The 12,561-nt window shown below is 44.0% G+C and overlaps 1 protein-coding gene across 4 annotated transcripts; it reads right to left on the reverse strand.

Annotated features, from left to right (window-relative positions):
• Positions 1 to 5,254: 5,254 nt before the first annotated feature.
• Positions 5,255 to 12,557, reverse strand: LOC109902469 (MAU2 chromatid cohesion factor homolog). Of its 4 annotated transcripts, none has more exons than XM_020498844.2 (19): positions 12,262 to 12,557; positions 11,949 to 11,966; positions 11,702 to 11,767; positions 11,482 to 11,577; positions 11,265 to 11,359; positions 11,077 to 11,104; positions 10,754 to 10,909; positions 10,425 to 10,571; positions 10,199 to 10,289; positions 9,989 to 10,092; positions 9,727 to 9,804; positions 9,527 to 9,592; positions 9,324 to 9,407; positions 9,178 to 9,227; positions 8,915 to 8,992; positions 8,689 to 8,800; positions 6,827 to 6,917; positions 6,581 to 6,708; positions 5,255 to 6,424 (listed from the first exon to the last, which is right to left on the reverse strand). In XM_020498844.2, the coding sequence occupies exons 1-19, from the start codon at positions 12,493 to 12,495 to the stop codon at positions 6,350 to 6,352; spliced, it is 1,797 nt and encodes a 598-aa protein (XP_020354433.1). In that variant the 5' UTR covers positions 12,496 to 12,557; the 3' UTR covers positions 5,255 to 6,349. The 4 variants fall into 4 exon arrangements, with proteins under 4 accessions (XP_020354433.1, XP_020354430.1, XP_020354432.1 ...); XM_020498841.2 differs by having other exon boundaries at positions 9,518 to 9,592; XM_020498843.2 differs by having other exon boundaries at positions 11,696 to 11,767.
• Between the last annotated feature and the right edge of the window lie 4 nt (positions 12,558 to 12,561).

Consider the following 12,561-nt stretch of genomic DNA (forward strand, 5'->3'; position numbering starts at 1 on the left):
AAACGGAACATAGACAACCCACCCAACTTACGCCCTGACCATACAAAGACATAATAAAGAACTACGGTCAGAACGTGACAGTACCCCCCACCAAAGGTGCGGACTCCGGCCGCAAAACCGAAACCTATACGGGAGGGTCTGGGTGGGTGTCTGTCCGCAGTGGTGGTTCTGGCGCAGGACGTGGACCCCACTCCACCATAGTCCTTCTCCACCTCTTTACCCGCCTCCGTGGCCTCCGCGACCCTCGCCGCCGACCTCGGACTGGGGACCCAAGCCACGGGTCCCGAATGGACGGGAGATTCCGGCAGCACCGGACGGACGGGAGTATCCGGCAGCACCGGACAGGCGGGAGACTCCGGCAGCTCCGGTGTGAAGGGCGATTCCGGCCGTTCCTGGCTGACGGACAGCTCCGGCAGCTCCTGGCTGACGGACGGCTCCGACAGCTCCTGGCTGACTGATGGCTCTGGCAGCTCCAGGCTGACTGACGGCTCCGGCAGCTCCTCGATGACTGACGGCTCTGGCAGCTCAGGAGAGATGGGCGACTCTGGCAGCTCAGGACAGACGGGCGACTCTGGCAGCTCAGGACAGATGGGAGACTCTGGCAGCTCAGGACAGACGGGAGACTCTGGCAGCTCAGGACAGACGGGAGACTCTGGCAGCTCAGGACAGACGGGAGACTCTGGCAGCTCAGGACAGATGGGTGACTCTGGCAGCTCAGGACAGATGGGAGACTCTGGCAGCTCAGGACAGACGGGAGACTCTGGCAGCGCTGGGCAGACGGGAGACTCTGGCAGCTCAGGACAGATGGGTGACTCTGGCAGCTCAGGACAGACGGGAGACTCTGGCAGCTCAGGACAGACGGGAGACTCTGGCAGCTCAGGACAGACGGGAGACTCTGGCAGCTCAGGACAGACGGGAGACTCTGGCAGCTCAGGACAGACGGGAGACTCTGGCAGCTCAGGACAGACGGGAGACTCTGGCAGCTCAGGACAGACGGGAGACTCTGGCAGCTCAGGACAGATGGGTGACTCTGGCAGCTCAGGACAGATGGGAGACTCTGGCAGCTCAGGACAGACGGGAGACTCTGGCAGCGCTGGGCAGGAGGAAGACTCTGGCAGCGCTGAGCAGGCGGGAGCACCTGTAGGAAGGAGACAGAGAGACAGCCTGGTGCGGGGGGCTGCCGGTCAGGTCTCCTACCTGCCTTAGCCACACTCCCCTTGTGCCCCCCCAATAAATGTTTGGGGCTGCCTCTCGGGCTTCCAGTCGCGCTGCCGTGCTGCCTTCTCATAATGCCGCCTCTGGCCAGTGATTTTGATGCAGTGAAACTGTTTTACCTAATTTCTATCAGCATGTCACCTGTGGCGAAGAAACTCTAGACCATCTTTACTCCACACACAGAAACGCATACAAAGCTTCCCGTCACCCTCCATTTGGCAAATCTGGCCATAACTCTATCCTCCTTTTTCCTGTTTACAAGCAAAAACTCAATCTGGAAGTACCAGTGATGCACTCAATATGGAAGTGGTTCGATGAAGCGGATACTAAGCTACATGACTGTTCAGGGATTTATTGAGGAGTTTATCACATCAGTCACCGGCTTCATTTAATAAATGCATCGACGACGTTATCCCCACATTGACCTTATGTATATATCCCAACCAGAGGCCATGGACTACAGGCAACATCCGTGCTGAGCTAAAGGCTAGAGCTGCCGCTATCAAAGAGCGGGACACTAATCCAGACACTGATAAGAAATCTCGCTACGCTCTCCAATGAACCATCAAACAGGCAAAGTGTCAATACAGGACTAAGATCGAATCCTACTACACCGGCTCTGATGCTCATTGGATGTGGCAGGGCTTGCAAACTATCATGGATTACAAAAGGAAACCCAGTCGCGACCTGCCCAGTGACGGAATCCTACCAGACAAGCTAAATGTCTTCTATGCTCGCTTCGAGGCAAGCCACACTGAACCATGCATGAGAGCACCAGCTGTTCCGGATGACTTTGTGATCATGCTGTCCTTAGCCGATGTGAGTAAGACCGTTAAACAGGTCAACATTCACCAGGCCACAGGGCAAGGTGGATTACCAGGAAGGGTACTCAGAGCCCTTAGAAAGTTCTACAGCTGCACCATTGAGAGCATCTTGACTGGCAGCATCACCGCTTGGTATGGCAACTGCTTGGCATCCGACCGCAAGGCTCTACAGAGGGTAATGCATACGGCCCAGTACATTGCTTGGGTCAAGCTCCCAGCCATCCAGGACCTCTACAACAGGCGATGTCAGAGGAAGGCCCTACTCCAGCCATCCAAATCATAGACTGTTCTCTCTGCTACCGCACAGCAAACGGTATCGATGCACCAAGTCTGGAACCAACAGGAACCCGAAGAGCTTCCACCACCAAGCCATAAGACTGCTACATAGTTAGTTAAATAGTTAACCAAATAGCTACCCAGACTATCTGTATAGACCCTTTTTGCACTAACTTTTTTGAAGTCACATAGGCTGCTACTATGTATTATTACTCGTAGTTATATGTACTGTACATATCTACCACAATGAACTTGTACACCTGCACATCAACTCGGTAATGGTACCCCTGTATAAAACCAAGTTATCATTACTCCTTGTGTATTTATTAGTACTTTTATTATGAGGTGCTTTACTTTTCTGTTATTTCTCTATTTTCTTTGTCTCTGTATTGTTGGGAAGGGCCCCTGAGTAAGCATTTCACTGTTGGTCTACACCTGTTGTTTAGGAAGCATGTGACAAATAAAATGTGATTTGATTTGAGAGGCAGGATGGTCCGCCACCACCTCCTTTGACTCTCTGGCCTGACATGGCTCTGCAATGAAGGAGCAATGATTTCAAGATAGACCTATTTGTACAGGCACAGTACATCTTTTTTTTATGGTAGGAAATAACTGTTGAGATGATAGTATTAGCATTTGAGTATTTTATTAGGATCCCCATTAGCTGATACTGAAGGAGCAGCTAATCTTGCTGGGGTCCACACAAAACACAAACATGGCATAATACAGAACATCAATAGACGAGAACAGCTCAGAGTTGCATATTTGAATACTCTGAAATCTTAGGAACACTTTACATGGAATGGTGGAAAATCATCCAAAACATACATATCATCTTCTGAAATGGCTTCAATTGCACAAGGAGATACAAGTGTTGTTTTTGAAGGATACACACAAATACCAACAGAAATAGCAGTACATTTAAAAAAAAATATCACTGAAGCTAAAGTCCTGTTGCACATCTGGAGATGAATCAAAGTATAAATCTAAGTTATAATACAGAATGGGTGTATCACTGAAACAATATTTCTCTGTCCTACTAAACACCTACTACATTGCAAACCTGTTACTGGACTGCTTTAAAGTGCATTGAATTCATATCATACTTTAATAAATACTGTTAGTTGTACAGATAATTAGTCCATACCAATATACATCAAATAAAATGTCGTTCTTCACATGCGCCGAATACGACACCTTACAGTGAAATGCTTACTTACAAGCTCTTAACCAAAAATGCAATGTTAGAAAAAAAGTGTTAAGAAAGTATTTACTAAATTAAACGGCAGTAAAAAACGTATCACTCCAGTAGCCTGCACTCCAGTAGCCTGCACTCCAGTAGACTGCACTCCAGTAGCCTGCACTCCAGTAGACTGCACTCCAGTAGCCTGCACTCCAGTAGACTGCACTCCAGTAGCCTGCACTCCAGTAGCCTGCACTCCAGTAGACTGCACTCCAGTAGCCTGCACTCCAGTAGCCTGCACTCCAGTAGACTGCACTCCAGTAGCCTGCACTCCAGTAGACTGCACTCCAGTAGCCTGCACTCCAGTAGACTGCACTCCAGTAGCCTGCACTCCAGTAGCCTGCACTCCAGTAGACTGCACTCCAGTAGCCTGCACTCCAGTAGCCTGCACTCCAGTAGCCTGCACTCCAGTAGACTGCACTCCAGTAGCCTGCACTCCAGTAGCCTGCACTCCAGTAGACTGCACTCCAGTAGCCTGCACTCCAGTAGACTGCACTCCAGTAGCCTGCACTCCAGTAGACTGCACATTGTAAATAAGGAACTGACTGACCCTGAATATAGCTTACTTACTTTCTTTTGTTCTTATTATTTCTATGTCTATTTCTTGTGTGTTTTTGTTTTCTCTTATGTTATTTTTAGTATTATATTGTTATTGATTACAACTTGCAAGAAGAAAAGCATTTCACTGTACTTTTGCATGTGACATTAAAACTTGAGACTTGAAACTTGAAATGTCTTGGCCACAAACGGCGCAAATTTCAAATGGTGCAAAATAAGCATCAGTTTTTCTGTAAATTTCTTAGGCCTATTTAATCATTCTATTTCATTGCTCCCATTTGACTTTAGTCTTGGTGCACTGCACACACAGCACAACTGACCATTATACATGAAGTTAAAGATTGTCACATACAGTAGGTGCAGTGAAATGTGTTGTTTTACAGGGCATTGGGGTCAATAATTTACAATTAATTAATTCAGGGGGTGAATTGCACTCACCTATGACTCATGTTGACATGTCTTTCATAAATAGTTATCATGGTATGAAATCATATGCATGCATTTCACTACATGTTCGTGGGAAAAGTCATGATAAATTGAAGATGATCAAATCTGCCACGGACGAACAGAGGGTAGTGCATACGGCCCAGTACATCACTGGGGCCAAGCTTCCTCCCATCCAGCCTCTGTACCAGGCGGTGTCAGAGAAAGGCCCTAAAAATTGTCAGACTCCAGCTACCCTAGTCATAGACTGTTTTCCCATTGCTACCACACGGCAAGCGGTACTGGAGCGCCAAGTCTAGGTCCAAGAGGCTTCTAAACAGCATCTAACCCCCAAGCCATAAGACTCCTGGACATCTAATCAAATGGCTACCCAGACTACTTGCACTGCCCCCCCATATGCTGCTGCTACTCTGTTATTATCTATGCATAGCCACTTTAATAACTCTACCTACATGTACATATTACCTCAACTACCTCGACTACCCGGTGCCTCCGCACATTGACTCTGTACCGGTACATCCTGTATATAGCTTCGCTATTGTTATTTTACTGCTGCTCTTTAAATATTTGTAACTTTTCTTTCTTTAGGTATTTTTCTTAAAACTGCATTGTTGGTTAAGGGCTTGTAAGTAAGCATTTCACTGTAAGGTCTACTACACCTGTTGTATTCGGCATTTTTTGAAACAACACAAAATGGTTTCAAATACCACATTTATTCAGACTTTGTCCCCCAAAGTATTGAAAAACAATATAATCAATAAAAACATAGGCATTGGATAGAATATGGCAAATACTCAAGCTTCTGACGTGTCCATATAGATTGACTTAAATAGCAAGCATTGAGTTGGATTTCTACATGTGATACTGGTAGTTAAAATACATTACACACTTGACTACATTTACTTTATAAAATGTCACTGTACAATAAAGGTTTCCCATGTGGCATATGTATACAATGTATTGTAAAGAAAACCTTTAACTAGACAAATGATAACATAACAAAAAGTAATACACTGATTTCTCTTTATCCATTTCATTTATGACTCTTGTATGTTCAAAAAATGTCCATCTTCATGATCTATGGAACTCAATAAATGAACTAGAATTTATATGTATATCCAATAATAGTTGTGTTTGTGATGCATCTTTAAAATGGGCAAATCGGTGATCTATGACATGTCAAATGTTACAACAAATATTCCTCTCTCAAAGCAGGTTTATCAAATCACAGCTCAAAAGGGACACCTGCTGGTCCATTAAGTAACTGCACTAATGAACATTCCAAATCCTTCACTATTCTCTCATGCACTCTTTCAGGAAGATATTCAAACCCTTTATCTCAACACTACCAATTTAACATTCAAGTCCAAACTTAACATGAAACAAAACATGTTGCTGGTTCAATCCATGAGAAGTAATGCCAAGTGTACCTACACTAATTCACGTGGATGTGGTGCTAGAAAACAATGACTAGCTGTGAAAATCCGCAGCAAATGATTAGCAACAGTTGAAGAGTTAATCAACATCAGTAACTTCCATGCATAGGAAAAATGGTATTCATACAAAGAAAAGCGGTCAAATATTTTGCTAAAGTTACAAAAATATCAACATTAATAAATTAATTGTATAACTGCTACTATGTTTTTCCAGTACCCCTCTAATTTTCAAAAGACGTAAAGAAACGATAGTTGAATTATAGACATCTTTGAGGCTAGAAGAATGGTAGCCCTTGTGTGTTGTCAGTTTGCTCTCGCTCTCTCGTATGCATGTGTATGACGGAGCCATGTGTTCATAGCAGGCTGGCCAGGCTGGTTGTCGGGCCGTTCTGGGCTTGAAACTGCCCAGGTGGTGGGCCGTCCGTCCACTGTCACAGAGGAGATTAGTATTGTTAATTACCCATCTGAGCCAGACAGACAACAGAAACACAGCTAAACAACCTATATTATCTATTTACAATACACAACTTTTACGGCAGTAATAATTCAAGATAAAAAAAAGTTAAAGATAAATTGATATGTACGCTGATTAGGTTGTGTTCGGGGAGGCTGCAGGCAGCGATGTGGTCCTGGAGAAGCTGCTGGGAGAAGTTCTGGTGCATCTGAGCAGCTTCATGGGCATCTATGGTGTTTCCCAGGGCCTTGTTCAGATCTACAGGGACAAGACAAAAACAGTGTGGTCAAGGAAACCTACATCAAATACTTTAAGCTTAGTAGGGAGCATTGAAGCTCAATCCAAAGACAAAAGAAATGCACAGGTACGGACGTACCTTTTAAAAGGGCCGAGGACCACAGCTGGACAGACATGTCAGGGATCTTGCTGGCCAGCTGCATCGCTGGAACCACCATGTTGTTGCTTTCCTAGAGAAAAACAACAACATATTGTTACACAAACTACAGTTTGAGTCAGAAGTTTACCTACACCATAGTCAAATACATTTAAACTCAGTTTTTCACAATTCCTGACATTTAATCCGTGTAAAAATTCCCTGTCTTTAGGATCACCACTTTATTTTCAGAATGTGAAATGTCAGAATAATAGTAGAGAGAATGATTTAGTTCAGCTTTTATATTTCTTTCATCACATTCCCAGTGGGTCATATGTTTACATGCTACCAAATACTAATTGAGTGGATTGCCTTTAAATCGCTTAACTTGGGTCAAATGTTTCAGGTAGCCTTCCACAAGCTTCCCACAATAAGTTGGGTGACTTTTGGCCCATTCCTCCTGACAGAGCTGATGTAACGGAGTCAGGGTTGTAGCCCTCCTTGATCGCACACGCTTTTTCAGTTCTGCCCACAATTTTCTATAGGATTGAGGTCAGGGCTTTGTGATGGCCACTCCACTACCTCTACTTTTTTGTCCATAAGCCATTTTGCCACAACTTTGGAAGTATGCTTGAGGTCATTGTCCATTGCCCATGCGACCAAGCTTTAACTTTCTCGCTGATGTCTTGAGATTTTGCTTCAATATATCCACATCATTTTCCTTCCTCACAATGCCATTATTTTGTGAAGTGCACCAGTCCCTCCTGCAGCAAAACACCCCACCAACATAATGCTGCCACCCCCATGCTTAACGGTTGGGATGGTGTTCTTCGGCTTGCAAGGCTCCCCTTTTTCCTCTAAACATAATAATGGTCATTATGGCCAAACAGTTCTATTTTTGTTTCATCAGACCAGAGGACACTTCTCCAAAAAGTACGATCTTTGTCCCCATGTGCAGTTGCAAACCGTAATCTGGCTTTTTTATGGCAGTTTTGGAGCAGTGGCTTCTTCCTTGCTGAGCGGCCTTCAGGTTATGTCGATATAGGACTCATTTGACTGTAGATACTTTTGTACCTGTTTCCTCCAGCATCTTCACAAGGTCCTTTGCTGTTGTTCTGGGATTGATTTGCACTTTTCGCACCAAAGTACGTTCATCTCTAGGAGACAGAACACGTCTCCTTCCTGAGCAGCATGACGGCTGCGTGGTCCCATGGTGTTTATACTTGCGTACTGTTGTTTGTACGGATGAACGTGGTACCTTCAGGGTCTTGGATGAACCAGACTTGTGGAGGTCTACAATTTGTTTTCTGAAGTCTTGGCTGATTTCTTTTGATTTTCCCATGATGTCAAGCAAAGAGGCACTGCGTTTGAAGGGAGACCTTGAAATACATCCAGAGATACACCTCCAATTGACTCAAATGATGTCAATTAGCCTATCAGATGCTTCTAAAGCCATTACATAATTTTCTGGAATTTTCCAAGCTGTATAAAGGCACAGTCAACTTAGTGTATGTAAACTTCTGACCCACTGGAATTGTGATACAGTGAATTATAAGTGAAATAATCTGTAAACAATTGTTGGAAAAATTACATGCACAAAGTAGATGTCCTAACTGACTTGCCAAAACTATAGTTTGTTAACAAGACATTTGTGCAGTGGTTGAAAAACAAGTTTTAATGACTCCAACCTAAGTGTATGTAAACTTCCGCCTTCAACTGTACATACACAAATACTTTTTTCAGCACACGTTGAATAAAATGTATACTATACAGTAAGCTATGCACCCATACATCATTTTTGTAAAGGGGCAGGGTAGATGTTCCTTGAAAAATATCAATTTGTGACCATTGTGGAGTGATCTTACCCTGTGGTTTCCCAGTACATAGAATATATGGCCTAGCAGAACCAGTGAGCAGGCTGTCAGTCTATTCAGGTCCTCCGCATTGGACATCTTCAGAGTTTCTCTAAGGAACCGTCTGTAATAAGAGTATCATTATGAAATTATGTATTTTCCAATTCCCACTGAAAATTTGAGGACTTATGGGACACTTCTCAGCAACTCCGTAAAAGAGGAGGTGGGGGAGACTCACTTGGCCTCGTTGTAGCGTCCTTGGAAGAAGGACAGGAGTCCTCGGATGTAGAAAGCTGCAGCGCGGAGACAGTGAGAGCTGCAACACAACCAAACAAACAAGCCCGTCAGCTTGTAGTCAAATACACCAGCTCAGCAACGGGCTGCATTCTTAGCCTTAAAAAAAAAAAAAAAAGGTATTTGGTTCTGAGAATGTGTTTGGATTACAAAGCAAAATTGAGCAACCATTAAAATCTCTGTGTTATGCAATACGTATTAACACACCTCACAGGAAAGTTGTGATCAGGGTTTATCCTCTCAAGGAGACTGTAGAGCTTTAAAAGAAAACAAGGTTAATACAGTTAACAATACTTTATTTTGAGTAAAAATGAATAGTGTGTGTGTGTGTGTGTGTGTGTGTGTCTACTAACCTCCTGGTGTCTGTTTCCTTCCCTGATGTAGACGCTGGCCAGGTTTGTCACAATGAACGCCCATAGTTCCTGGTGTGTGGTTAGCTGGAAAGGAAACACCTACAGATGAACTTACTATCCAAAACGTGACAATGTAATACATATTGAATGCATGCAGAGAGAACCCGTATAATAAGCTTAGCGTTACGACTTACGTCACTTACCCGCAAAGCGGCGGTGAACTGTGCCTCTGCGTTGTCCATACAGTTGACAGATATGCAATACAGGCCCTGAAAAATGGAACAGCACATAAAGTTAAAAGAAGGGAGTTTTAGAGTTCCAGTTAGAGAAGTGGGTGGTAAAACTGTTATTCAAGATAGTGAATTGAGGGTATGTATTCTGGGTGAAGGTTTCAAATACTTACAAGTAGAGTGTGGAGTTGGGCAGCGTGATTGGTGAATAACCTGGGGGACTGTTGGCACAGTTGGCAGACCTGGGAGATCTGGGATATGGAGAGAGAAAGTCATCATCTCAACTGTCAATGGGCATGAAATTGCCCATCATATATTCCAGTAGCTACTTTGATTGAACTTTTAAACATTCCACTGTAACTTCGCACAGTGTTTATGTTCAGAGTGAATGAGTAAAACAGAAATAAGATTGGTCCATGGATGCTTCTACATTACCTCTTGTAATGCAGTAGCCTTGTGACCAGTGACTAGCCGACACATGATGATGTGCTCCAGCAGAATGACCTGGAACGTTGAAAGGATGGGACTGCTGTCCAGCACTGAAATAAGGGGGGTGGGACATTTTAGACAACAGTGGGTGTTAAACAGATGATTTTGATAGTGGTACAGAAAAGAGGCGACGCATATGGGCATCAAATCACTTACTTTTTAGTTTCTCAAGCTGCATGAGTGCTTTGTCTGTGTATTTCTGTGCCTTCTCCAAATACCCTGCTTGCATGGAGTGCATGACAGTCACCTGGAACATATAGAGAACAAGGTTATTACCATGTAACATGTTGCTTTTACCTATCCAATCCTTTCAGATCTGCACCAGTGTCTGTGGGGGATCAGTCCTCAGGTATCAGATGAGAAGGGAAAATATGGGGCTCACCAGGTAGACGAGAACACACATGTGTTCCTTGGGCAGCCAGTGGAAGAGGTCAGCAGGGTTACTGGGCAGGATCTCATCATCATGGAGTGTAGAGATGGTCTGGATGCACTGCTGCAGTTGCTTAAGACAGGGCTTCACACTCTTCACCTGCAACATAACATGGAGGTGGTCAATACCAGTGAAGCTGTTTCAACTACACTACAAATGAGTGGGAAAGCATATAGGCCATCTTGTCCAGGGGTGCATGACTACAATGTTGGGTGTTATTGCCCTTGTGGACCACAGTTAGTGCATCTGTGGTTTTGATCCAGCCTGACAGGCGTCTTTACCTGTCCGGCATCCAGGTAGTGTGTGACCTGCAGCACCAGGAAAAATACCCTGAGAGACTCTTTCTGGATGGGGTTTCCCTGCCAGTTCTCCACGATCGTCCCGCACAGCGTGAGCAGAGGGTGCACCTCCCCCAGCTTCCTCTCCATCAGTAGGAGCTGATACAAAGGATAAACAGAACATTATGGTATGGATTCTCTAGTGCAAAATATTAGTTTATACCCATGCTATAAGTGCATTGCATACTTAAGATATCTGTTAATACTTACTAAAACACAAATGACATACAAAATTCTGCATTTTCATAAAATAATTTGATACTTACCATTCCTTTACTCAAGAGGAACAGCGCCCTAAGAAACACACATTGCATACTCAGCCGACCGTTATAAAAATGTTTTCATTAAGTTCACTGGAGGGCATGTTTAACATAACATCTACTGGATCTTGTTTTATGGATGATTAAATGTGGACAGAAAAAGTAAATAGTTCAGCACAGCAAGGTTAGAGTACCTGGTGTATTCCGAGCCCACCACTCTGGCATACTCAGCACCGACCCCTAGGAGGTCACAGGCAGACACAAGGTCTTTCTCCAGAGTGTGCAGTTGCTGATAAAAGGAAAAAATAAGACACATTCAATGCACTGCAATGTAAAGGCTTACAATCAAACATCCAAAAGACACAAGTCAATTCAGTCAGTATTTACAGTACATCTGACAGTACAACATACCGCTAGTTGAAACAGCAGGCGACAGTGCCAATAGGGAGTTTGCTGTGAGATCTGGATTGCCTTTCGCAGTAAAGGCTTTGCAGAATCCACCAGATTCTGAAAACAACAAATACAGAATCAAAACTACTCAACCTTACACTTGAATGAAAACATGTTTGTCAAAATGAGTCTCCAGACATTGCAAAAGCAGGAAATGTATTTTAGCTTTATTTACCGGTACCTGCTGACAATAGAGTTCGGACAAAAGACTTGCTGCTTCAAATTTAACATCTTCAAATTGTGGGATCTGAGATATTCTGTTAAGGAAAACCCTTAATTGACATTTAATACAGAATTTTACTATCGAGAAATAATGTACCAGATGGAACAGCAAACACAGAACTGAGAAATGTTATGCAGAATTGCACGACATTGTAATGCTAGTTACTGCAGTGTTGGCGTTGAACCCATAGCATTGAAAAGGATACTTGTTGTGATATTAACCACTGAAAAAAATAGAAAATAGGAGATGTTAGAGACAAAATACAGTACAATGTTGCATGCAGTCAAAGCAAGCAACAGTAGTAGCAACTTCTAACACATTGAACGTGTGAAAGATGCGCAGGCCTACCGGCTAGGCTATCATGCTAGCAAATTATCTTCTGAGTCCAAATGACTGATACCAGAAAGCCAGGCTCTAACGCTAGTTATCGAACTTATTATTGTTCCCATTTCACTATTCAAGGCCTCGACTAACGCATCTCTGGTTCCATCATCGAGCTTTCCTAAACTCTCCCTCACCGCTTTCTCCAAGTGGCTCCGCGCCAGCTCGCTGTTCTTCGTATGATGATAGAGCACCGAGCCGAGTTGAAGGTGAGTTCTGGCCTCCACCCTTTGCGGGGGTTTAAACTGAAAAACCGCTTGAAGACAATGCACACACAGACGAATTTTGGGTGGACTTGAGGTGCGGAAATGTTCTGCAAAGCCAAGGAGGGCGAGGTACCAAGACTCCGGGGCCTCTACGTTGGACGCCATTTTCCCGAAAACAACAACAACAACAAGTACTGATCGCGGTGTCAAAAAAAAAGAGTGCTGTGTCTC

Source organism: Oncorhynchus kisutch, linkage group LG13 (assembly GCF_002021735.2).
Source record: "Oncorhynchus kisutch isolate 150728-3 linkage group LG13, Okis_V2, whole genome shotgun sequence".
Taxonomy (NCBI): Eukaryota; Metazoa; Chordata; class Actinopteri; order Salmoniformes; family Salmonidae; genus Oncorhynchus; species Oncorhynchus kisutch.